General features: G+C 45.4%; 1 protein-coding gene across 1 annotated transcript; it reads right to left on the bottom strand.

Moving 5' to 3' along the window:
- LOC149339810 (protein TAPT1 homolog) lies at positions 1-15410 on the bottom strand. The gene is made up of 9 exons (XM_089548475.1): positions 15190-15410; positions 8473-8864; positions 8278-8416; positions 3266-3363; positions 3059-3209; positions 2889-2998; positions 2762-2821; positions 2576-2706; positions 1-157 (listed from the first exon to the last, which is right to left on the bottom strand). Exons 1-9 carry the CDS (start codon positions 15350-15352, stop codon positions 25-27), a joined length of 1377 nt encoding a protein of 458 aa, XP_089404601.1. The 5' UTR covers positions 15353-15410; the 3' UTR covers positions 1-24.
- Between the last annotated feature and the right edge of the window lie 8591 nt (positions 15411-24001).

The raw sequence follows: 24001 nt of genomic DNA, 5'->3' as shown, positions 1-24001 counted from the left end.
TTCTCGCCAACATAATGTGTAAGTTTATTCCGGGGATTTGGGCCGTTGTGATTGTTTCTCCGGAGAGTCCTCCAGCAGCGATTGCCGGTGCTGCTCGACAAGGCTGCAGGCACGGCTTAGAAGCACCAGGTTCAACAGCACCTTGAAACTGCACAGACTGCAATGATGCATACCAATCACCATTGGTCCACAGATTCTGACTGCACTGGCACTATAAGTGACATGGGAGGAATAGAAAGGGTGGTAAACCGTCTGTGAAAAATATTTCGGCCATTTTGCACCTGGCCCCGGGAATTTTTGGGCCTGCTTCAGATTTCTAGGAGGCTGTTGGCACTCGGAAGCTTAACATAGCAAGCAGAAAGTCACTCTTCCCACCTCCAATACAGAAGCAGTGACATTATCGCAACAGACTCACATGAATGCTTGATGCTTGGAAGCATATATAGGGCAAAATCAAAACCAGACTGCACTCTCCACAAAAGGCTGCAGTACAATTCTAAGTGCCTTTTAATACTTCACCACACAATGTACGTGCAATTGACAATGTACCTGCAAGCATTACAGATGTAAATTTGACTGCGTGGTCCAGCAAGTGAGGATTAGAGCAACCAGAAATTCAAGTGTGCCACCAAGGCAGCCAGACCTGCTTTTGCACTTGCATGGGGTCACATGTAGCTCAGTAACCTTCCCCGGAGATTCCCTTAGACAGTATGGTACTTGTACATACTGTGCATAGTCGGGAAATAAACCTGTTTCGATGAATTCACACCTGGACCCAGTCAGTAAATGGACTCGTTGCGCCATGGAGTGGGGAGCTATGTGTCTGTTTTTAGTCCCTAGCTGCCTGAGTGCGAGTCCCACATAAGCCAAACCCCAATAAAGGACATGCTGCGGTAGAGATTTTCTGCCCTGCTCTGGGTGGGCAGGGGCTTGCAGGAGGGATTTGGAACAGCAAGTGCTGTGCCCAGCAGGTGTTCGCACCGCTCCAATGTCTTGTAGTTCATCAAACATGCATGCGTAACAATATTGTTCATCAAACACGCATGCGTAACAATATTGTTCATCAAAAACGCATGTGTAACAATATTTTTATGTTGTTTTCCAAAGAGAGAAGGTGTCACATTTCTCTCCCTAAGATAGGTGTGCAGTGGCTGAGCTATTGGATCTTTTTCACATAACTGCTTTCCACCACATTAAAAATCAGCCACCCACACATCTTAGTGCAAGGAATTTAAAACTGGCATAAATTATATGCAAGAACTTTGAAGAAAAAATACTTTCATGAATATAAGGTGTTATGCATAAAGGCTGAACTCCATGTACGCGAAAACTAACGCAAACGCGACAGCGGCAAGCGACGCCGTCGCGCGAAGCGAAATGCCCGTGTCGCTCGTCGTGTCGCTCGGATCTGCAACCCACAGAAAATTTCGCTCGTCGCCCAGAAGTTGCTAAAGCGATTAGCTAATAGCAACTAATCCGGCAGCGTACATCACTACCGGGCCTCTTTCTACAGCCACTGTACTCTTGCTTCACCACCGATTCGTCGTTGTCGCTGCGCTGTGCCCCACGTTCATGGCAAACTAAACGCGCACAAAGTTTTCGCTTGTCTGAACTTGCCTCAACCACAAAATTTCAGCGATAAAACACCCCAGATTTTCAGATTGCTTCTGTGTTTACAGTGCTGCTAGGCTTAGCGAGTATGCGTCGTTTGACGTCAGAAAGGGCGCGATGTTCAAACAGGTGTGCGCCCCACGTTCAGGCAATATGGCGGCGCCTGTGATAATGACATGCTATGACAAAGCTGTAAACACATTTTATTTGGCATTTTTGTGCCCAAACTTTTAATCCTTGCAAATAATGTGACTCTTGTTATAGGCGCAAACAGCTTTGCGGTGTATTATGCCAGCAACACTGATCGTCGTCTCCATTTCGCGTTCGCGCTGTCGCAACGCATGGGGCTTGGCCGGTGGGCGACGGAGCGACAGCCAACCGTCGTCGCCGCGCCACCTCGTCACGTCGCTTACTTTTTCGCGTACATGGAACTCAGTCTTAACTCAGGAGCTGAAACATTCTATTCATCCCTATCCTTCTCATCATACAGAGAAGGCCACAGACCTTTCCTTGTGAAAACAGACCCTTGATGGATTTCACGACAGTGAACAGTGGCACCATGATTAACTTATAATGATAAATCCTGTCAATGGATCAAATGCACTGGCCGGATTGCTCTTATTATGCAGCCATCGATTTCCTAGAAGCACAAAATTGTCACTAAACCATGTGTCTTGGTTATTCTTGCTGCAAATGGCAGCTATCACAGACCATGCAGAAAGTGTTCAGAGCAAAAATGACTCGAAACCCTATTTTTGTGAACCTATTACTACACATATTCAATCACATCTAGCAGACAGTAGGCCATTCACTATCCTTGAGCTGGCTCTGAGCCGTCTTGACATGCATTATTGAAATTTAGGAGGCCTACCATGTGCTGCGAGATGTCAAGAATGAAATGAGGCTGTCTTTATTCAATTCCCTGTGAGCCAAGTGGCAAGAGGCTGTCAAAACTGTCACGCACCACACGTAGGTGAGAAGGGTTAGTCGCACCGAACAAGGGGGCCATGCCATCACCCGCAGCACCAGGGCTGCCAGGGGCAACGGCGTAAAGCCCAGCCGGCGAGACACCAGGTCCCCATGATCTGAGGGTGCCTGCAAAGCCCTCATTAAGCAATGCTCAGAATGTCACACTACAAAACAAGCGTACCATGTGAAGTTTGCTACTGGCCAAGTCGTAGGCCAGGCTGGTCAGGTATTCTCGGTAGACCTGCAAGCAGACAAGGCCAACGCTGCAGGAGTAATTACAATGCCCTCCGTGCCAAAAGCCCACTTGCCTGCCAAGAGATTGCGTTGAAGCGAGTCACAAAGGCGTGCTTGACCCAGTCGACCAGCACTTCAGCCACCAGAACCAGGATGCAGTCGCCCAGCAGGCTCCAGAACTGCTCTGCAAAGTTGCGCAGCCTCAGGCCCTGCACCTCTTTGCAAAGTGAACGCAGCCACTCACCCTGGCGCCAGCTATACTCGTGCATGGTCTGCACAATGACCACCAGCAGGAGGACCACATAGTGGAACCGCTCGCGGACATCACTGCAGGCCATCTGGAAGAGGTTGTTCTTGGCGAACTTCTTGAAGACCATGCCCTTGAGCTCCACAAACTGCAAGGAATGCGGCTCTCAGATCAGGTCAAAGCACCCCGTGTACAATGACCCACATTGTTGGACATCATGATGGTCAGCAGAGCCTTGTTCTGCGAGTTAATGGCGACGCTCAGGGTAGTCGCCTGGAGCATCACCAGTAGGCAGTGGAGCACTGGGACAGTATGTCAAGGGTGGTCAATCACATCTCACCCGAGAAATGACGCGTTTGCGGGAAAGTACTGGCATGGCCGGGCACATATTGTGCCTCACATCTCCACACTTCCTCGCAGCACTATGGTAGCTACAGGCCTCCTCAACTAATCAGAACAGTACACAGATCTTAAATGTGTCCATGCGTGCTCTGTCGTCCGCTTGCCTGTTCGCGGTGTTAGCAAGAACACCTCGAGCAGTCTGGAATAACCCAACCCAAGAAAATTGAACAAATTCTGGCAGACGCGGAAAGTGCGCAAGTGGTGGGTGGAGCAACTCGAGAAAAACGAATGCCTGATTCTGCGCTCCGTAGCCCACAGGCAGCCAGAAGTGGATTATTGACGAAGCCCATTCTGAGTGCACCCGTAATACCTAGTGGCATGGGCAGGGACATTTTTTTTCTAGTTTTGTTCGCCCCAACATACTCCTTGTGTGTGTGCCACAGGCGATGTCCTTTATGCTAATGCTGCTGAAACAGAATAGCAGTGGCATAATTCCGTTCTCTCAAAGGCACACAACTCGGAATTCTGGTTACACGTTCCAGCTGAACTCTCAAGTTTCTAAATGGCGACAGTGGCTGAAAAGGATTCTCAATATCCTGCCGAAAAAGTAATGCAAACATGAGGGAAATTGTAAACAACTTGTGTGTCTTTAATTCTCAGCCTGATCCACAGTTTGAGCAGAGTTTGAGCCACAAATACCTTTATAAACTGCCTAACCGGAAGCTGGTGAACGAAATCATCCTCATCAACATTGGTCTCACTCTCTTTGTCGAAGGCACTAAACCTTGCCAACCTTACGCCCGCAGCATTTAAGAAGAACAATGATGCTGTAGTTTGTGACAGGCTGGAAGATTACCTATTTGGTGATAGTGGCTATACTAAGCTGAGCATATTCCTCGTTTTTCGAACACTATGGAAAATTGTATGGCTGTCAACTGTGCTAGTGAATGTGACAACAGCTTGTGAGTAAACAAATTTCTGCCTTTATAGAGCACAGCTTTAAATAAAATTTGACTTCAACCTCACTGTACTGTAAAACAGGTATACACACGAAATTTCAATGACTAACGAAGGATATGACTTGGTTTCTCAGGTTCCTCTATACACTGAGGAACCAAGTCGTATCTCTTGTCAGTTATTGAAACTTTGTGTTCTAATCAAAGGCACTGAGTAGAACATCATTTAACCAGACTTTCAATACAGGCCGGTGAGCAGCACCGATATTGCCACCTACACAGAAATCGACATTCAGTGATGTGCCATCCTAGCAAAATGAAAAATTGTGATGTCCCTGCATTCCTCAGTGAAACGTTGGTAACATGGAACATTAGAGGTTGCTTGCCGGTATGTGGTGGAGATATGCGCAGATGAACTTAAGCTTGCATCAAAGAATTAGAGCCCCCTTGACCACTCATGTGACGACTTTAGTAGGTAGAATATGTAACGCAGGAGGTACGTACTTGTGCTGAATGGAACAGAAAGTGATGCTAAAAGTGTCACTTTTATTTCCCACACTGCACTCTAGATTTATGAGTTAACACAAAACATCTGTGTCGATACAACTTCAAAAAACCCTCAACGGCAGACGTCTTAAAAAGCCCCCTTAATGAAGCTAGCTACATGCAGCAACAATCGCCCTTTAATCAATTTTAAAGGGACACTGAGGAGAAATTGAAGTTGGCTTGTATCGACAGAATACCAGCTCCTGATTACAAAAACGCCACTCATACTGACAACAAAGCTCTTGTAACGTAGAAAAGAGCAAGAACCAAAATACAGGTATCGCCGCCACAGGCCAAACTCGCAAGTACAAGCGTGATGAGATCATAGAACAAAACAGTGTTGCTAGAACGAATGGTTCTAGCAACACCAGGAACCGAGAAACCATGCATCACTGAGGCGCAGCCAATGCATGCGCAAATCTCCTTGACGTCGCCAGATGGCGCCACGTGCCCGGCTGCTACGCGCGCTCCTGAAGCATCGGGACAAATCAGCGCCTGTTTTCCGGCGGTAGGCGAGCTCCCGGTATTCCGCTAGCGGTAACAAGGTACACGGTATGCTAAAGGTGTCTATTTGCGAGAACTTCGTTGACGACTTCGAGAACGAGATCCATCGTAACGCTGGCAAAACGCCAGTGCAAACGTAATCGAAGCGACTGTAGCGACGGCCGCAATAGCCGATAGATGCCTTCAACGTGCGGCCGGCGGTAGCTTTCTTTTCGGCTGCTGCTAGGCCGCACTGCTGGCACCAGAAATCACGGGGTCTGCGTTACGTCATGTGCACGTCATGTTTCACGTCTCTTAGTCCTCTGTCGTCATAGACGAATCCCAAGTTTGAATCAGAGCGGCGGGAAAAACTTTTTCAACTTCGAATCCAAATTTCTTAGAAATAAATGCATCTTTCGCTGCCGGCCAAGTGGCAACAAAGCCATGACATGCCGAACTATCGGATTTTACTATAAAAAAAATATTAATAGTGCTCTCCTCAGTGTCCCTTTAAATCAGCTGGTAAACGTTTCTTGGACAGACCATTCAACCCATTAGCATGAATGTTAGCTTGAAGAAGTCTACTCCACCTGCTCGATAGTTACCTTTCGGCATTCAACTAATGGCCATTCTTGCAGCTGCCCACCAACTGCATGCGATGGGTTCAAATGAGGACGGAGCTCCCATTTTTTTTGATGACATATTGTTTGCGAGCAATGTGAATGGCCTTGCTCATCTGCCGAAACCTTACAGTGAATTAATCCCTTTAGGCACCATTTCTTTGTTTCCATCGAAAACAAATATTTTTTCACCTTAACTCTTTCCGTACCATGGGGAAAATGGCCATTTCCTGAAGGTTTCAGTACATTTTTTTTCCTCTTAAAACTATTGCATTCAATAATTATTGCAATACCCAAAAACAGAGCTGAATAAAGGCGTTTTCTATTCATATAAGTTTAAACAACAAATTGCATGTTGCAACAAAAAATTTATTTGCTAAAAACGAGATTTTAGACACGCTTGTATTTAAAAAAAAAAAACGTTAAAAATTTTCTGAAATATGCAAAATGTTTGTTACTTTATTGGCCACTATCTGCAAAAATAAAATCATTTCTATCTTGACTAATATTCATGCTACCAAACAATAAATGAAAACCCTATAGTTGTACATCGGAGCGCGGCCGCCTGTTTCAGGCTGGTTTCGATCATCACCGATGTGAAAACTCAATCACCTTCAGCGTCTTGCAACATTTTCAGGCTCGTTGTTGCACAGGTCGTCGATTAAATCCTTCGCAGACGAAACAGAGTCCTGAGATTTGCTATGTTTTAGAGCGCGTGGCGCTCATGTGAAGGCTGCCAAGTGACTTTGATGGTACCGCATCTTCGGAGCGCGTTCAAAAAATGCCGTTTTATAGGGGCAAAAAAAACTATATCGGAAACAAAACTTCAGTTCTCCGGCTACAAGCCAGATGCGCATTGTGCCTGTAAGCAACACGGAAGGCTCTGAAGTCGAGCGGCGAAGGCGTCATCTGCGGGCAACATGGTGGGCAATGAGCGCATCTCCGCGCCTTCATTTCTTCGCAGTGCGTTAGAAAGTGCCCCATCATGGGACAAAAGAAAACTACATCGGAAACAAAACTTTGGTTCATTGCCCACAAGCTGTATCTGCAGCGTGGTGATTAGCAACGCAGAAGATTCTGAAATCAGGGCATGAAATCATCGTTAGCGGGCTAACGATGCTCAATGGGCGCGGTAGGGAAAGAGTTAATGGCATGTTCAGACCTCAAGAAAAACAATTTCTTAGTTTTCGACCGGAAAACAACACCAATTTTTTATAAGGACACACGAAATTTTGTACAAAGTGCCACAGTGGCTGGAAATAGTAACATTAGAATGCCAGGATTTGTCAGGTAAACACCAGAGAGATCAGGGAATAGGTTTATTTTGAAGATGCCCACTGATGCAGCAACAGCAAAAGAAATTGATATTCTTAATGACGGCAAAATCTGTGTGCATAAACATGGCGGACGAGGTGCTAGAGAGCTCATTATTTTTTGCGATATTATTTACTGTGTTCACTAAATGGCATAAAAAAAACAATGTATTTTCGATATGAATAATGTTCCATTCGCCTGAAACAGAGAAATCAATGCTAGGTGCAGTCCACTTCAAGAAAAATCTCAGAGTTTGCTGTGAACACAATTGTGCACAAAGTGCCTTAAAGGGTTACAAACTGAACACTACTTGCAGTGTTCAGTTCTTTGTCCTACAGTGGAAATAGTTAGCCTGATAATGGTGGCTTTTTGCAGGCGAATTCTTAGAGCTTTCAAGCAGTTCACAAAGCCATCACCAGCAGCATTAATCTCCTAACTGAGCTTCTTTGCAGTTATGTCACAATTTGCACAAGACATTCTGAGACTGCGAGTACAGTAAAACAAGAAAACAATGCAACTACGACTTTTCATTTTCAGAACAGAAGAATATTAAAAGAATGGGCACTGCTGATTAGCCAGCCTTCTGCTACTCTCTGACTTCTCTGGTTTTACCTTTGCTCCATTCCCATTCAGGAATTGGTCGGCCGTGTTTCGATGGAGGCGAAACTCAAAAAGGCACCCGTGTGCTGCGCAATGTCAGTGCATGTTAAAGATCCCTAGGGGGTCGAAATTATATTCGAATCCTCTATTAGTGCACCTCTCCCTTCTTTTCGTCTTTCCCTTCCTCCTTTATCCCTTCCTTATGGCACCGTTCAGGTGGACACTACCTGAGATAGTTACTGCACCATTTCCTTTCCTCAGAACCAATTTTCAATTTTTCGTGGATCCACAAACAGACATTCTTTGCACCCTTCTCAACTAAGCCACTGAAGGGGGCGCCCACAAGAAAGGATACAGACATAAGCCAGGGCGAGCATCAAGTGCGCCAGCAGACCCAGGCGGCGACGTGCCCGTCGCGGCTCTGGCTCTGTGGCCGTCCACAACAGAGCATCCAGGATGTCCTGGCCAAAGGACGAGAACAGTTTGTCCGCCACCTGCATTAAGCGGTGGTCAGAGATCGCAGGGATGATGCCGGGGGGGCCACACATGCCTCAAGCATATTGAAGAAGATGTACAGCTTGATGACCGACTGGCTCTTGACAATGTGGTAGAGCATGGATGTGTCCACCTGGGCAGCAAGCAGCCAGGTGCCCAGCAGCACGAGGCCCTTGAGCAAGTCACATGACTCGGCTGGCTGGAGTCGCCGCCGGCCCACCAGCCGTGCACAAAGCAGGCCGGCGGCCAGGGCAAAGCGCACGGGCAGCAGGGTCAGCACTGACAGGAAGGCGTCGGCGCACTGCAGGAAGCCATAGCACACGAAACGCTCCAGCTCTCGGGGGATGCGGAAGAAGGCGTAAAACTTGGCGCGGCGCTTCTCGTAGCGCTGCTCTTCCAGCTGGTAGCCACGGCGAACCTCCTTGTGCAGGTACGACCACAGGGATCCTGCAACGGCAACAGGCGCCTTTAATGCTGGCCCTGGCTCTTGAAAAGACTACCTCAAACCAGCAGATATACAGCCGCCATTATATTGGGACAGTATCATAACTTGCAACTTTATAAGAATGCCAACACAGTAAATAAACACTAGGCTTTCACAAGTATAAGAAACTACTTTCACACAGTACAGTACTGTGCTTGTTATCTTCCCACAGTGACAAGATACGAGTTAATAAATAAACAAAAGTTAAAAATTGTAATTGTTAAGCATGTTCATGCATTAGCCTAAAGCTGTTTGTTTAGTTGGGTTTGTTGGGGTTTAACGTGCCGAATCAACTGAGGCTATGAGGGACGCCATAGTGGAGGGCTCCGGAAATTTCGACCACCTGGGGTTCTTTAACGTGCACTGACATCGCACAGTACACGGGCCTCTAGAATTTTGCCTTCATCGAAATTCAGCCACCACGGCCGAGATTGAACCCGCATCTTTCGGGTCAGCAGCCGAGCGCCGTAACCACTAAGCCACCGCGACGGGACGAATTAGCATTAGCCTAAAGAGTTCTAGAAAGTTGCAAGTGCCACTTGCACAACATATTTTGTGGTGTGGCTATGTTGTTAATGACTGAATGAATGTAACTTGATTTGAGAGGATGGCTTGCTGGCCAAGAGAAGGGAAAAGAAGTTAAGAATAATAAATTAACCTTGCAATTCAGACTTGTGCGCCAACTTCTAGAAGAAGTGTAGTGCGCCATTCTATTCCTCAGGAAAATGTACGGCAGCCTTCTCAGAACCTTTCAGATCTGCAAAGAGGGCCGACCTTGCTTGCAGCCACGACCATATCATGGTAATACGCTAGACTTGCACTGCCAGACTAAGCTCAACCCTCTGCCACCTGTGAAGGGTTGGGATCACTCAGATAGTGGATGTCTGACGCGCTACCTGCGTATGGTCACGAAAGATGCCCTCTCCATTAGGTTAGTGTCTTCATCCCCACTGCCTTGTACGTCAATTTCTCAGTTGTCTTTTTTGATGTGGCCTTGGTATGGTATGGTATGGCATGAGGGGTGAAATGCCCCAAATTTGTACCTGTGCTACAGGTGGCATAGTCAGTGACATGATAGAGACACTGAATAGGGCAGATGACATGGTAACAAAGCAGTCTGCTCGCTGTGTTGTTGCTGGCATTGCCCACACTTCCCAGAACCCTGCGGACATGGTTCCAGTCCACGGGACAGGTGAAAATCCAGCATGGTCTGTGTTAAGTGGTGTTTAAGTGCCAGCACATGGGGGCCTTCAGAGATTTCAGGAAGGCTACACTGAACAAGTGGAAATAATTGTGGCCGTGCCATTGAAATATTTTGGGTCTTTCATCCACTATAGCATGAAGTTCACGAGTCTTGCTTGGTGGCTTGATATATGCTGAAAAAGGATGAGCCACTGGTTTGCCGGAGCCATGTATTGCAGGTCAACAAGCTAAAACAAAAAAAAAGCAGCTAGAAATGATGGCATGAGACAAGCAGGCTCGTTCTCCTTCCATTCTAGTGATTCTGCAACACCATAGTGTTATTTTAGTTTGAAAGCAGTACTTCACGAGCTCAAACCCAGCCAAGAATCTTGTGGCGTCCCTGACCTTGAGGGTGCAGAAATAAAATAAATATTGCTGCGACTGGGTTTTGAACCCACAGCGCGTGACCAGATCAGCTTTGCTTGCCACTGCATGAGAGCACTATGCTATCGCGGCAGCCAATCATGCCTCGCGTTAAACTGCAACACAGTCTCGCGCTGTGCATTGCACAATGTCGCATTCATCACCTGCCATCTACAAGATCAGATCAGCTTAACCTTGATCAGAGCTTAACCTGAGTCTAATATCGTCGCCAGATGTGTTGACGACCGAGCAAAGCAAAATCATGAGTCAACCAGGCTAAACACAGGCTAAACACATGCTTTTGCAAGTCGACTCTGTTTAGCTAAGTTAAAAAACTTTATTTTGACTTTTAAACAATTAGCAGTTAAAACTTTCATCTTGAATGAACAGTGCCATGTAGACAAACAAACAATTAAAACCTGCATAATGATATATGCAGGGCAGTGGACAAGAACATGGTAATAATACACTACTTAAAAACAAGGATTTTTAACAACATTGCAGAAGTTCTCTCCTTGCAGCTAAAGGAAGCTACTGAGCTGATTTGCAGTTGCCCATCTCGCAGCATCATTGCTGTGTATACCATCAATGCATAAAGTAGTGCACGTATACTACATGATTTGTACACACTGCCGGCAGACAAGCTGATGCAGAAATAAATGGATAACACGAAATGCACATCATAGAGTGCAATTAGTGTAAAGTAATGCAGTGCCACTACACTGAAATAACTTAGCTAAAACATTTTTAAAATAAACTGGTTTAAAAAGAACTGCCCCCTGACATGTTTACTTCCAAGGCATTTGCAAGGATACACATTTGATGCACATGATGACATTAGTTCGCACTAGACATCACAGGCACCATCTTCGGGTGCGCCAGCTAGGTCTCGGTTAGCAAGAGCTGAATGGTGATAAGCATGTTATGAAAACGCCCAGGCTTTCGGCGTGCTTTCTGGACCCAAAGGCGGTGGCCACTACAGTGTCGGTACAAACTATGTATACCTAGATAACACATGTGACGTTGGCTCATTCACGACATAAGTAACAGCTGTTCTGGGTTCACAAGATGCCTTGAACGTTGTGACAACAGCCGAAACAAAGCAGGGAATAAGAAGGAAGAATCGTCACTGTAAGGTGTCACATTTACAGAAGTCATACTTTGTCAGTCACATCTGACTACTCAGCAATACTCGACTTGAGATGTATCATTCAACAATCATTTATGGGTAAGTGCACACGCCACACAGTTGCATGCAAATGTAAGGAACACATTTGCACACTTCAGCCAAGACAGCTGTGGTTAATTTTACAGCAACAGCTCCATGTGAGACTCACTCTGTGGCAAAAAACATTGTCATCATTTGTTGTAACTACGAATGCCTGTATTCAGCTTCTAGCCATTCAGAATATTAATCAGAATGTGTGCCATTTGCAGTTATGTGGTCGAAGGGGGTATAGGCCATCAGGGCCATATCAGGGTCAATTAAATCATGTTTCAATACTTAGGCTGCACCACTGGTTTGCTGACACACTAATTTCGTCTACGGCTGTATTCCGGCTGTTCCAGTAGTTCAAATATGTCATATGAAGATACTCTGTGTTCCCAAGGAGTTTGAATTAGCACGAGCCTACTTTTTTTGTCTTACATGTACTCTAAGCTTTTAAGCACAATTTAAGCTTGCACAAATTGTGAACTTTTCCTTTATAGACTGAACCACAGTGCATTGCCACTTATGTCATCATCATCATCATCAGCCTGACTACGTCCACTGCAGGACAAAGGCCTCTCCCATATCTCCCCAGTTACACTTGCTAAAAATAAATTGTGATAGTGAACTGCAAGGTCTTCTGGGCCCAGCAGTTGCTCAGTGAAAAATACCCTTAAAGAGACGCTAAGGACGAATATAAGTCGGCTTGCATTGACAGGGTACCGCATTATAGTCACAGACTACTCTCACCGAAAGCGGAGCGTTTAAAGCTAGAAAAGACCAAAAAACGAGAAAAACAAAAACAAAAAACAAAATACAGTCGTTGCCATCATCGGACAATTTTGCAAGTAAAATGCGTGCGTCGACACAGATTTTTGGATGCAGATCTCAGCGGCTACGCTACAGTGCCATTCACATCAAAATGGTGGCAACCTGTCCTTTTCAGTAAGGACGTCAGAGTTTAAATCGACTAGCGGGAAGATCTTTAAGTCCAATTTCTCAGCCATAAATGCATTGTTTGCTGCTGGACAAACATCAACATAGCCAGAAACAACCAGAAAATCAATTTTTACTGAGAAAAATAACTTGATGAAGCAGTCCTCAGTGTCCTTTTAAGCTAAAACAGCAGACGTAGTACATCACTATCAGAAGGCTGCATATACAAGAATACATACTTAGATATGTGGTATGCATTACAGCTCCACACTGCTTTGAAACAGTGTGATAACTGCTTACACTGGTAGATGTCCTGGTGCAGTTCCTTTCAATTACAATGTTACACACAATTATGGTGAATTGCCTCATAAATCAGAAAACAAAAGCAATGTTATAAATGCTCTGGTGCAAGCATTACTCCAAGGACAGTTCACAAAATACAGTTTGATCAAAAAACTCTTCTGCCATCAAATCTGTTGGTTGCGTCATATGTTTTTTCATTAACAAACTAGTTTTATTGGCACAAGTGCAGTTGTCTTGAGATCAACAAAATGTTTAAAATTAGTCAAAATATACACTTATGAGAAACGGCCATGGCTTTCAATCTGAAAAGGCTGGAGGGAGCTGCGACATTGAAGTGTGGCAAGAGAGTGGCAACACATGCTCGAGACTTAACACTAGAAATACTGTGCCTCTTTCCCACACTGTCGAAAATAAACACAACAAACACAAGCTGCTGGGTCAATTATTATAAAGGAGCAATGAGTAACTGGTGCCATCAAAAGCATTTTTCTAGTATCATATATTCCAGACTATAGTCCGCACCCTGTGTATATATAGTCTGCAGGGATGAATTTGAAATGAAAATAAGTTTTTTGGATTGTCCGCAGATGTTTCAAGGAAGAAGCCCATACTGCTTTCAGATGTTTCAGGCGGGCAAGCCACATCCGCACACTTTTTTCGTCGCTGTCAAATATTCTTTCATCGCTGCTCGGTTAGACTTTAATGCTTACACATGCTCGACTACTACACTGGGCTAGAAGGCTGCTGGGAAGGCTCTCCATATTTATGAAGCCATTGCAACCGTTCTTCAAGGACTACGACACCCCTGGCCTTTTCCATCAAAGTTCCGAGCATATGCTCACAATGTGAATCCAAGCACTGATGAGCAGCTACCCTAAGTTCTGCTGACAGCATTTGCTTGCCTACCGGATCTGATTTTGCTATATATGTGATGAGCACAACAAAATGTTGCAAGCGCAAAGGGTCCTGTTTTTTCTTCTTCCCTCTGACAGGCGCTTTAGGCTTCTTCGACTCTGACAAAGAATCTTGAAAAATTAAATCATGTTTAGTCCGCACCCATTTATGGTCCACACCACGTAAAATTTCAGCTTTTAAACATGCATAGTCCAAATGTAGTATTGTTAAGCATTTATAGTCAGGTAAATGCAGTGCACAGTCTGCCATCTACTAAATAAGCATTCAAAACAACTCTCATGCATCGAGAAGAGGAAGCTTTAGCACTACAAGGAAAGCATAAGCACATCTGTGTGTGGTGTTCAAAGCGCACCTGAGGATACCTGTCTCTCTTCTTAGATGAATGAATGAATAAATAAACTTGTATCGAAACAGAGGAAGGCTGTGGCCATGGGTGCCAAGATAAAATTATCAAAACCGCCACAGGAAGAAAGTCCTGTCTTGCATGCTGCACTCGGGAAATGTTAAACAGATCTGGTTTCCCTGAATTACCTTGTCCTTGCATGATGGTATTGCCTCACACTTCTTGCACCACGGAAAAATCCGAAACACCCAAACCTAACATGCGCAAAGACGTGCACTGCATTTTAGTTCAGGACTTACAGTAAAACTATAGACTGAATAAAAGTCTTCGAAGAAACGTCTTTCGATAGAAACTTGTTCGATGTAACCGTGTTCGAAGAAATGTCCTTAACCAGCCGGCACTTCGTTGCCGGTCTGCAAATAACGCAAGGTGTGCGTACAGTGACTATTCTATGCGCAGTTAGTGCAAACGGATGAAACCGTACCTCATTCAGAACTTGCAGCAGACACGCGCCGGCAGCCCTCAATTGTACACGTGCTTCTGAGCTCAGAAGCAGCGTCACCTTGCAGAGCTACTGTTCTGTATAATTGTCACTGCTCTGGCTGAGGACATGAATTCCAGTGTCTGACAGTGCGTGCAGGTTAGTATAAGCCGCAAGACAAGTGGATCGCCCATCTTACGGAAGACAACTGACCAGAAAAGCAGGAAGCACGCTGAAGTCTACATAGCAGCAAAAGCGTACTATGCATGTAGATTTAAATACTGCTAAACTTTGAACAAACCATGCACGTAAGCTTTCGAAAATAGCTAGACACACATCGCTTCAGCGCGGTGCAGTGACATCTGCTTCCGTTTCTTTCCAACACTTCACCAATGACGCTTTTATCTTCTCGCACTTATGTTTTCGCTTCTAAACCACTGTGCCCGCCGCCCACTTGCACAGGTAGCCAGCACCCGTTGCGGGGAATACACTCACTCTTTTTCGCCTTGCGCGAGCCATTAGTGCCTGGCCTTTTTTCGGAACACTGCTTCACATCTTCTAGCTGAATGTCAGCGGTGACATCGGAGTCCCCACCACTTTGGAGCGGCTGCTGTGCTGCATTGATGTCTTCGCTAAATGCGTGCGCCACATCCACCATGGCGACATTTTTTTCTATTGCACACCTCAGTTTATTGAGGTGGAGTAAGTGGGAAAAACGCAAGTAAAGTGGCAAAAGCCAGGCAAAAATGAGGAAAGCCGGCAGAGGACGCTGCAAGCGCTAAGTCAACCTAAGTGCCACTAGGGTTGCCAAATGACAAGCGTTTGCGGGACGGCAGGCTGGAAACGCTGATTGGTCAAAAAAATATGACGTCATACGCGTGACGTCATAGGTCACGTGATATTTAATGACGTCATGTCCGGTTGGGGACAGGCATGTTTTCCCTAGATTTTCCCCCGCCACCGCTCGTCAGCGGACGGGGCTGCTCGCGAGGAGCCGAGAGGCGAGGAGGCAGCGTGCACTGCAGCGTTGCCTCCTCGGCGTGTCCCCGTCATGTCTTTCGACCCGCCGCGGTGGCTCAGTGGCTATGGCGCTCGGCCGCTGATCCGAAAGACGCGGGTTCGATCCCGGTCGGGGTGGTCGAATTTCGATGGAGGCTAAATTCTAGAGGCCCGTGTACTGTGCGATGTCAGTGCACGTTAAAGAACCCCAGGTGGTCGAAATTTCCGAACCCCTTTCACTACGGCGTCCCTCATAGCCTGACTCGTTTTGCGACGTTAAAACCCCAATAAACCATAAACCCATGTTCTTCAGTGCGCGCGCGAGATTAAAAAGCGCACCTGTCGCGCTGCGCTGTCACACTGCATGCCTGCTTCCGTGCATTTCTTGCGGACTCCTTTCAGTCATACTTAGCTATACTTTGACCAAAAGGCTTCTTAAACAGTTATTTCAAGTTTTATTGCTATGTATAAAGAATATGTTTGTAGCAGGTGCGTGAGCCCGAACAAAAGAAAACTTTTTTTATTCCCCTTCAGTATTCCTGCTTATCGAGACTTAAGTATTTATATGTTGCAGTACATCTTTTTTCAGGCATCACAACTGATGTTTCGATGTGTTTGGTAATTGACTTCATTGTAGCTTCATACTTGCACCATTTAAACTCTGCACATAGCTCTTTTTTCACAAAAGGAAATGTGATTAGGTTTCTGAATAGAGCTGTGCACGGGCCGCAATTTCGAACCCGCGCCCGGCCCGGGACTTAACCTACCGACAGGAAGCCCGGCCCGACACTGAAGGACCCTGAGCACGCTCGTGCTCGGCCCGACCTGCAAAGCGGCGACGACACAAAAAGAGAATTTCAGGAAAATGAGTTTATTTCAATGACATTCAAATTTTGACCTCGCATTCCAGATCACAGTTTGGGATTATACACAAGACACAACGCATAAAGGTATAGATTTATCACTCTAAATATGCAAGTTGTTCATTGATGATGGCTTGATCGAAACAAGAGCGGCGCTCTTTCATTACGAATCCTGCGGCGCTGAAATTTTTCTCGCTGCTTGAATTGGTGGCCGCAACGGCTAATACTTCCATAGCAAGAGAAACGCTTGAAGTATGAAGGGGAATGACAGACGTGGTGTCGTAAGCCATGGATGGCGTGCCACAACAGGAAGACTTTTTGACTTGTTAGAGGATAAGCGAGCAAATAAGCGACAGGGCGGCGCTATACTGCGAATGCCGATGTGGCCGCGACGTCCCTGCTTGTACTATTCACGGGAAGGCACGGTGCTGTGTTCACTTTGCTGACAAGCGATTACGGCGAAACGCAGCACTGCGCCAGAATAGTACAAGCTGAGCCGTAGTGGAGGCGCCAGTGACATTCTTCTAATGCCTTTCATGTGGTGCCCCCCCCCCTCCTTCGCTCTCGCCCGCGACTATTGTCCGTCTCCCCGGCCGGAACCTGCCGGGTAGGCGGACAAGAGAGAAGGCTGCCGGCTCTGCGGTGCGCTGCGAGTGGCGAGTGGAAGAATTTAACCTTTTCCCGATGTGCTGCTGCAGCGCTACTCCGTGACCCCGCGACCTCGCGTGCGCCGTACGCAGCCCTGCCTCCGCTTCCCAGAACCATCCTTTCTTCTTACAAGGCGCCCAAAACTGGTTGCTTTGCCCCAACGTTGGTACTTGCTAGAACGAAAAATGCGTTTCTAGCCCCAGCTAGCTTTTTTTTTTTTTAGCGTTTGTACTATCCTCCCGTCCTTGTACATGCCCTCCTGGATGGTCTAGACACAAATCACTTCCTGCTGTGCATGCAAGACGCCCAGCGCACCACAGCCATATTCGCACTTCCACATATATGATACATGCTTTGCCCAACTTAGAGCCTTGGGCGTTTGGTTGTGAGTAACACCGTATGGCGCGTAATGCATTCCCATCAGGCAGAATTAAAATATGAGAAAATTCATCGCAAGATATATTTCCTTGTATTCTCCAAGTAAATTACTTCTATACTAACTCCTCCCTTCTGAAGTGACCAAAAGATAAAACAACTCAGCGTGTAAAAAAGGTGAATGCAAAAATACACTACTTTTGTGCAAAATTCACAGGAAGTGCACTTAAATTGCCACAAGTGCATGGCCAATTAAGGAAAAAAAAAACAAGGGCAAAGGACGGAGACGCACAACAGGAACACAGGACGACGCTGTGTTCTGTGTTCCTGTATTCTGTGTTCCGAGTTCTGTGTCCCCGTCTTTTGCGCTGGTTTTCTTTCTACAATCGTGAACCAATTAACTCGCCCAGCTCTCCACTCTACTGGACCAATAAGGCATCAAGCTTCACAGTGCATTAGTGTTATATCTTACGCTACATATTTTCGAATTGTTTTTGCTCGGCATACACGTCTTTCATTTGCTTAGGAAGAAAGCAGCGCAGTCAAGAAAGTTACTCCCTCCTGCCAGCGAAAATTAAAAAAATGCGGGTTTTTCAGCGCCAGTATAAAATTTTTGCATGCTGACGGCATGTTGAAATTTTCGTTAATGCACCGTAATAATTATCTCATGAAGCCCCAGCTCTTGTGGCCCAGGACGAAGAGTACGATGATTTATGGCAATATTTGAGGTGCATTTATGAGCCAAGTTCTTATTGCTCTAACGTTCTCCTAAGCAAATAAAACTGAAAATTGTGATAATTTTGATAATGCTTTATGGAGCTAACACTACCAGGACGTGGTAAATAAACAAAAAATAAATTCTTTGATAAAGGCCTGTACGCTGCACTTGTGCTGCTCATTTATTTCATGCTGTCCATTTTCTCAGTGCAGTGTCTTCTTTGATATGCATATTTCTGGCTCATTACATACTTTGCTTCGGTTCACAATTCTTCTTTTAGCTATATTTCATCCACTTTCTTGCCATAATCTCTATTCAAACGTAATTTGTGTAATTTTGCTTTGTCCGGGCTCCTGCAATGTTCTAGTATATATGAATGATGTGAAGACCTGTTTCAAGCTGTTGCACTATAATTCAGTCTAACCTCCTCGATCACGATCACCTAAGCCTTTCCTTATCTGTTGCCATACTTTTTTATGGAAACACTTAATAACAAAGCACCATGATCTATTTCAGTATTGTTTTATTTGCCGATCTAATTTTTTCGAAGATAACATGGGATACCAACTCCCCTTTAATGTCCCCGTTCTCGTCTCGAAGTCGCGAATTTTTAGATGTGCGCTCAGTATTCTTGTTAGTGCATTTGTGCTCACAAGGGACTATAACAGCCAACGCGGCTAATACGCTAGATTTAATCCTGACAAATCGATCTGACATAGTCTCACCTATTACATACCTGCCAGGCATCAGCGTCCACTTGCTAATGCACTATGACATTAATCTAGCCACTCCGAACACTAACAAAAAGAAAAAAAAATAATAATACGAGACTACAATGGAGCAAATTTTCAGGCGATAAATAATGAACTATTTTTTTTTATCGATGCTTTCCCATAGCTTTGGTGTCCGCAGCATTCAAACCAACTGGAGCATGTTCACAGCTATAATCACCCAACTCACAGAACAATACACTCCTGAACGCACTGCTACCACCCACTCAATAGCTCCCTAGTGTAATAGTCACATTAAACGTTTATCTAACAAAAAGAAAGCCTCTACCGCATCGCAAAGTTCTCGCCAACTAGTGAGCGATCGGACTTCGTATTCAGCGGCTTCCAACATGTATGTTCAGGCGCTCAAAAGCGCTAAAAGCACTTCCACTCACATGTAACCACCAATGTCAAAAATTCTGGCGGGTCATTAATCCTTCCACCGACGATAGTTTTGCGTTATCTGACCCGTTAGGTGACCTCATCCCTTCCGACGTTCGCGTCACGATTCTTAACCGCGTAATCACTGACAACTTTACACCCATATCTGATGTATACATATGCCTACAACTCACCACTTCAACTATGTTTTCATGCCACCTATAACTGTTGCTCCTACTGGTGTGAATAAGCTTATTGATGGACTCAGTGTTCATTCCGCTCCGGGTTATGACTGCGTTACTTAAAAAGCACTGCAGCTTATTCGCCCATTATACTAACCAAACTTTTCCAGCATTGACCAGTCAACGCTGCTACTGAGTGGAAGATCGGAAAGGTGGTTACAGTCTACAAATCCGGCAGCAAAGCATCCCCTATTAATTATCGTCCCATATCCCTTACCAATACTTGACCCAAAATGTTCAAACATATAATATTCACCAACCTTGTTAACTTCCTTTCATTGAACAACTTTTTATGTCAGCGCAACATTGTTTTCGAAAACTTTACTCTTGCGAAACACAGTTAATATAGTTTACACATGCATTGCACTGTATTCTAGACCTATCATCACTAACTGGCTGTATATTTCTGAATTTTTCAAAGGCTTTCGACGATGTATGTCACAACCTTTTGGCTCACAAACTAAAACATCTTAATATTGACTGTAACTTATTGAAATGGATTGAATGTCTACTTAATCGCTCACAATTAGTTATTGCTTACGGTTATAACACCTGTTTTACAGAGGTGTCTTCCGGAGTTCCACAAGGTTCAGTTCTTGGACCCTAGCTACTGTTCCTGATCTAACATTAATGATCCCCGCTCTCTTATGGATTCTCATATTCACCTATTCGCTGATGTTTGCGTCATTTTTAGAGAAATAACCAACACTAACAACCTTACATTACTTCAGTCAGTGGCGGTCACAGAGAGTGGTTTTAGGGGGAGCGGACAGACTGCTGTATATAAAAAAAGAAAAAAATAGAAACAACGATTTTTCATTTTATTTGCACAAAATTTTTTTTGCGCTTTGTTATTGAAAAATAAATGGCGAAAGGTATAGACGTTATACAATTACTCAATCTTTGAATGTTAACGTTTACGCGAGCAATATTCATTTCGATACCAGGGGAAACGAGTCGACGTCTGAGATAATTGCCACATGTCCACTAAGGTCAAAGCACCTGCCCGGACATTTCACCAGTGGGGTTAGCGGCCTTCATTTATCAGTTCTGTTGTTGTTTATTGTTGTTTATGGGGTTTAACGTCCCAAAGCAACTAAGGCTATGAGAGACGCCGTAGTGGAGGGCTCCGGAAATTTCGACCACCTGGGGTTCTTTAACGTGCACTGACATCGCACAGTACACGGGCCTCTAGAATTTTTCCTCCAAAGAAATTCTAGCCGCCGCGGCCGGGATCGAACCCGCGTCGTTTGGGTCAGCAGCCGAGCACCATAACCGCTGAGCCACCGCGGCGGCGTCATTTATCAGTTCTGGGAAGTGGCTTAATTTGTTCTGCCCTCAGTCCCCAAGGCGGCTGGTCGGCGCTCCTTGTCAAGCCAGAAAGGGATGGTCCCCTCGCTTGCGTCGCTGTGTCCCTGGTGGGATAAAGACATGAATGGGTGGCTCCCCCCCCCCCCCCCCCCCCCCTCCCGCCGACGAGGTTGTTGGCCACCGCAACCGCAGGTAAATGGCACCGCCGTCGCCGCCCCGCCGGCGGCATGGCAAGACAACGGTGGCGGGAACTTGATTACTTTTGTATTTTGTAAATAGTGTACAAAGCTCTCCCCTGTCCTTTCTTGCTGTCGCTCAACTCTATACTTCTCCTTACTATCCTCTCCCTTTCCCTGTCGTTTCCGCCGGCTGCAGCTCAGGTGCTTAAGATATTAGATAGCAATTGCCGCAGCCGGCAACACTCTTTTGCTTCCTTTTTTTTTTAAATAAACCACTACCACCAAGGCAGGAACACGATACCTATCAACGTGTAGAACGTGGAATTGTGTGAAATAAGACAGCCGCTAACAAGGTGAACGTACAAAGCAGGGGACTACTTGACGAGACCGCCACTGACTTCAGTGCGAAGAATGGTGAATGCAGCTATATATGAACAAATGCAAAGTCATGCGTGTATCTAGAAAAACTTCCGTCCCACCTCACTACTACATCGATAACATTTCGTTGGAATCAGCCTCATCATATAAGTGCATCGGCGTCCACATTACTTATTATCTTAACTGGTCTCTTCATACCGAGAACATAATTGAAAATGCTAATCGCATGCTTTGCTACTTACGTCGCAACTTCTTTAACGTTCCTTCCAATTTGAAACTACTGCTTTATCAAACACTAATACGATAAAAACTCGAGCATGCAACACGTGTATGGCACCCTGCTCATGACTTCATTAATGATCTTGAGCTGGTGCAAAATAACTCTGTGCGTTTAATCCTTGTTAACTACAACCGCACAGCTATGAAGTCTAATATCTGCCTCCCATAACTGACATCGCGTAGAAAAGTGTTTCGTATCCCCCTGTTCCACAAGCTGTACCATCATCCCGCTCTTCGTGATCACCTCATCCCCCGTACAATTTCTGTATCCCGCCGCATTGATCATGATCACAAAGTTGGAAGTATGTCATGCAACAGAAAATGCTGCTCGCAGTCATTCCTGCCGCGAACCTCATGCGACTGGAACCACCTTACCGCAGAAGTTGCCGGCACTGAAAATTACGAGCAGTTCCGCGTAGCACTAGCTAACATTGTATATTCAGGCGCTGTTTAATGTTCATGTAATCAACTGTATTTTTCTCTCAGTTTTAGTATATTTACCATTCCCCCTGTGTAATGCCACTAGCCCGTTGTGCTCTAAGCGGTGCGGGCCGGGCTCTATTATTTTACTTTCCTTTTAGACTAGCCCACCCTAACATCTGTGTAATGCCACTGGCCTTGAGGGGTAAATAAATAAATAAACAAACAGAGTAATATGCAAGCCTCTCACACAACATTCACTAATATTTCTTTCTTTCTGTAATAACAATTTGTAGACAGCCTAAAGGCTCATATTTCACTGACGTGAAGGTTCATTTTTCAGTCACAGTTCCATACTGTAGAGCGCAGGATAGCGCTTGTGCTGCATAGTTATTCTTCTGTGTGTGTCATTGTAGGCGCTATTGTTTGTTTTCTCAAGTACTATGCACCGTGTATCCCAAACTGAAGTTCTTCTAAATCTTTTTTGATATTAGCAGTTGCAAATTCAAGCCTTCTGCAGGATTTGAAGGAGGCCCAAGGAGACGAGGACTAATTTTATGCATATGCAAATGTAAACAGTTAATCTATCTGTACTATTGTAACTTGCATTCTCTTTTTTGCTTTATGTGCTGTTCTTATATTTCGTGCCATAATGCTGAATGTCGTGATTTTTGTATGTATTATAGTGTAAACTGATACTGTATGTCTGCTGTCAAAGTGTTTTCTTTTTCTTTACTGTAATGCGCGATTGTAATGTTTATCTCTTATATTGTTTGGTGTACTTTCCATGTTCTTTTAAAGTACCAACTTGTTTTTCCTACGTTCAAAACTGTCATCTAATGGTCCCCTGGGCCTTGTCAAGCTGTGTGCACAGCTTTTAGCCCAGGGTGACCAGCCAGATTTTTCTGGTAAATAAAGTGCATTGACTGATTTATTAATTCATTGATATGCAACTTACAAATGATTGGAAATGAGGGGAACATGTGCACAGGGCGGAAAGCGCGTGGTCTGCCAGGAAACACTGAGGTGGCCCCGAGAAGGGCCTTTAGTAAGGACGACATCCGTTTTGTGCCTCTTCACTAAGCAGCGACGACACAGCGTGCGCAGTCCTCGTTTTGCACGAGCTGTCGAAGCAATCCTTGGTAAAAAAAAAACACGAGGGAACAAAGTCGTGCTGTGTATGCAGATGCGATCGCCTCGTGGTTCCATTCACGGCGAACAACCATCCGGCAAGCCTGGCTCTTTCGACGGATTCAGGAAACGACTGAAAAGAACAAAAGTAAGGAGCGAAGAAAGGTGCACTGCTTACAGGTTAGAACACAAAAACAAAGCTAGGCGCTGCACTCGGTTAACCCATTCAACGAGGCGTGGCGTGAGCTTTAAATCCGATTTCGACAAGGCGTGAGAAGTCGCTAAAGAAGCAAAGGCACACTGCACTGAATGAATGATATAGATAGACTAAGCGCAAGTCAACTTCTCTAAAGCCACACTGCACTCGTTTAACCCTGCAACGAGGCCTAGCGCGGGTTCTGATGTCTGGCGCCGATTTCGACAAAGAGAGGGAACACGGCCGCGAGATTGATGCCCGCAATCTTCCAGGAAGCAATGAAGCGGCCCTGAAAAGGGCCGTTTGGAGCAGCTCTTCAACGTCAACCTACAGCGGCGTGGCGGCGAGCAGTAGGCCCAGCGTCCGCGGCGAACAATGACATCGGCTTCCGAGAAGCATATCCAGGGAACGACGCTG

The sequence above is a fragment of the Amblyomma mixtum genome, chromosome 6, assembly GCF_055824585.1.
Source record: "Amblyomma mixtum isolate Tamu chromosome 6, ASM5582458v1, whole genome shotgun sequence".
Taxonomy (NCBI): domain Eukaryota; kingdom Metazoa; phylum Arthropoda; class Arachnida; order Ixodida; family Ixodidae; genus Amblyomma; species Amblyomma mixtum.
The sequence above is the reverse complement of the archived record's forward strand: the minus strand, read 5'-3'. Positions and strand labels throughout refer to the sequence as shown.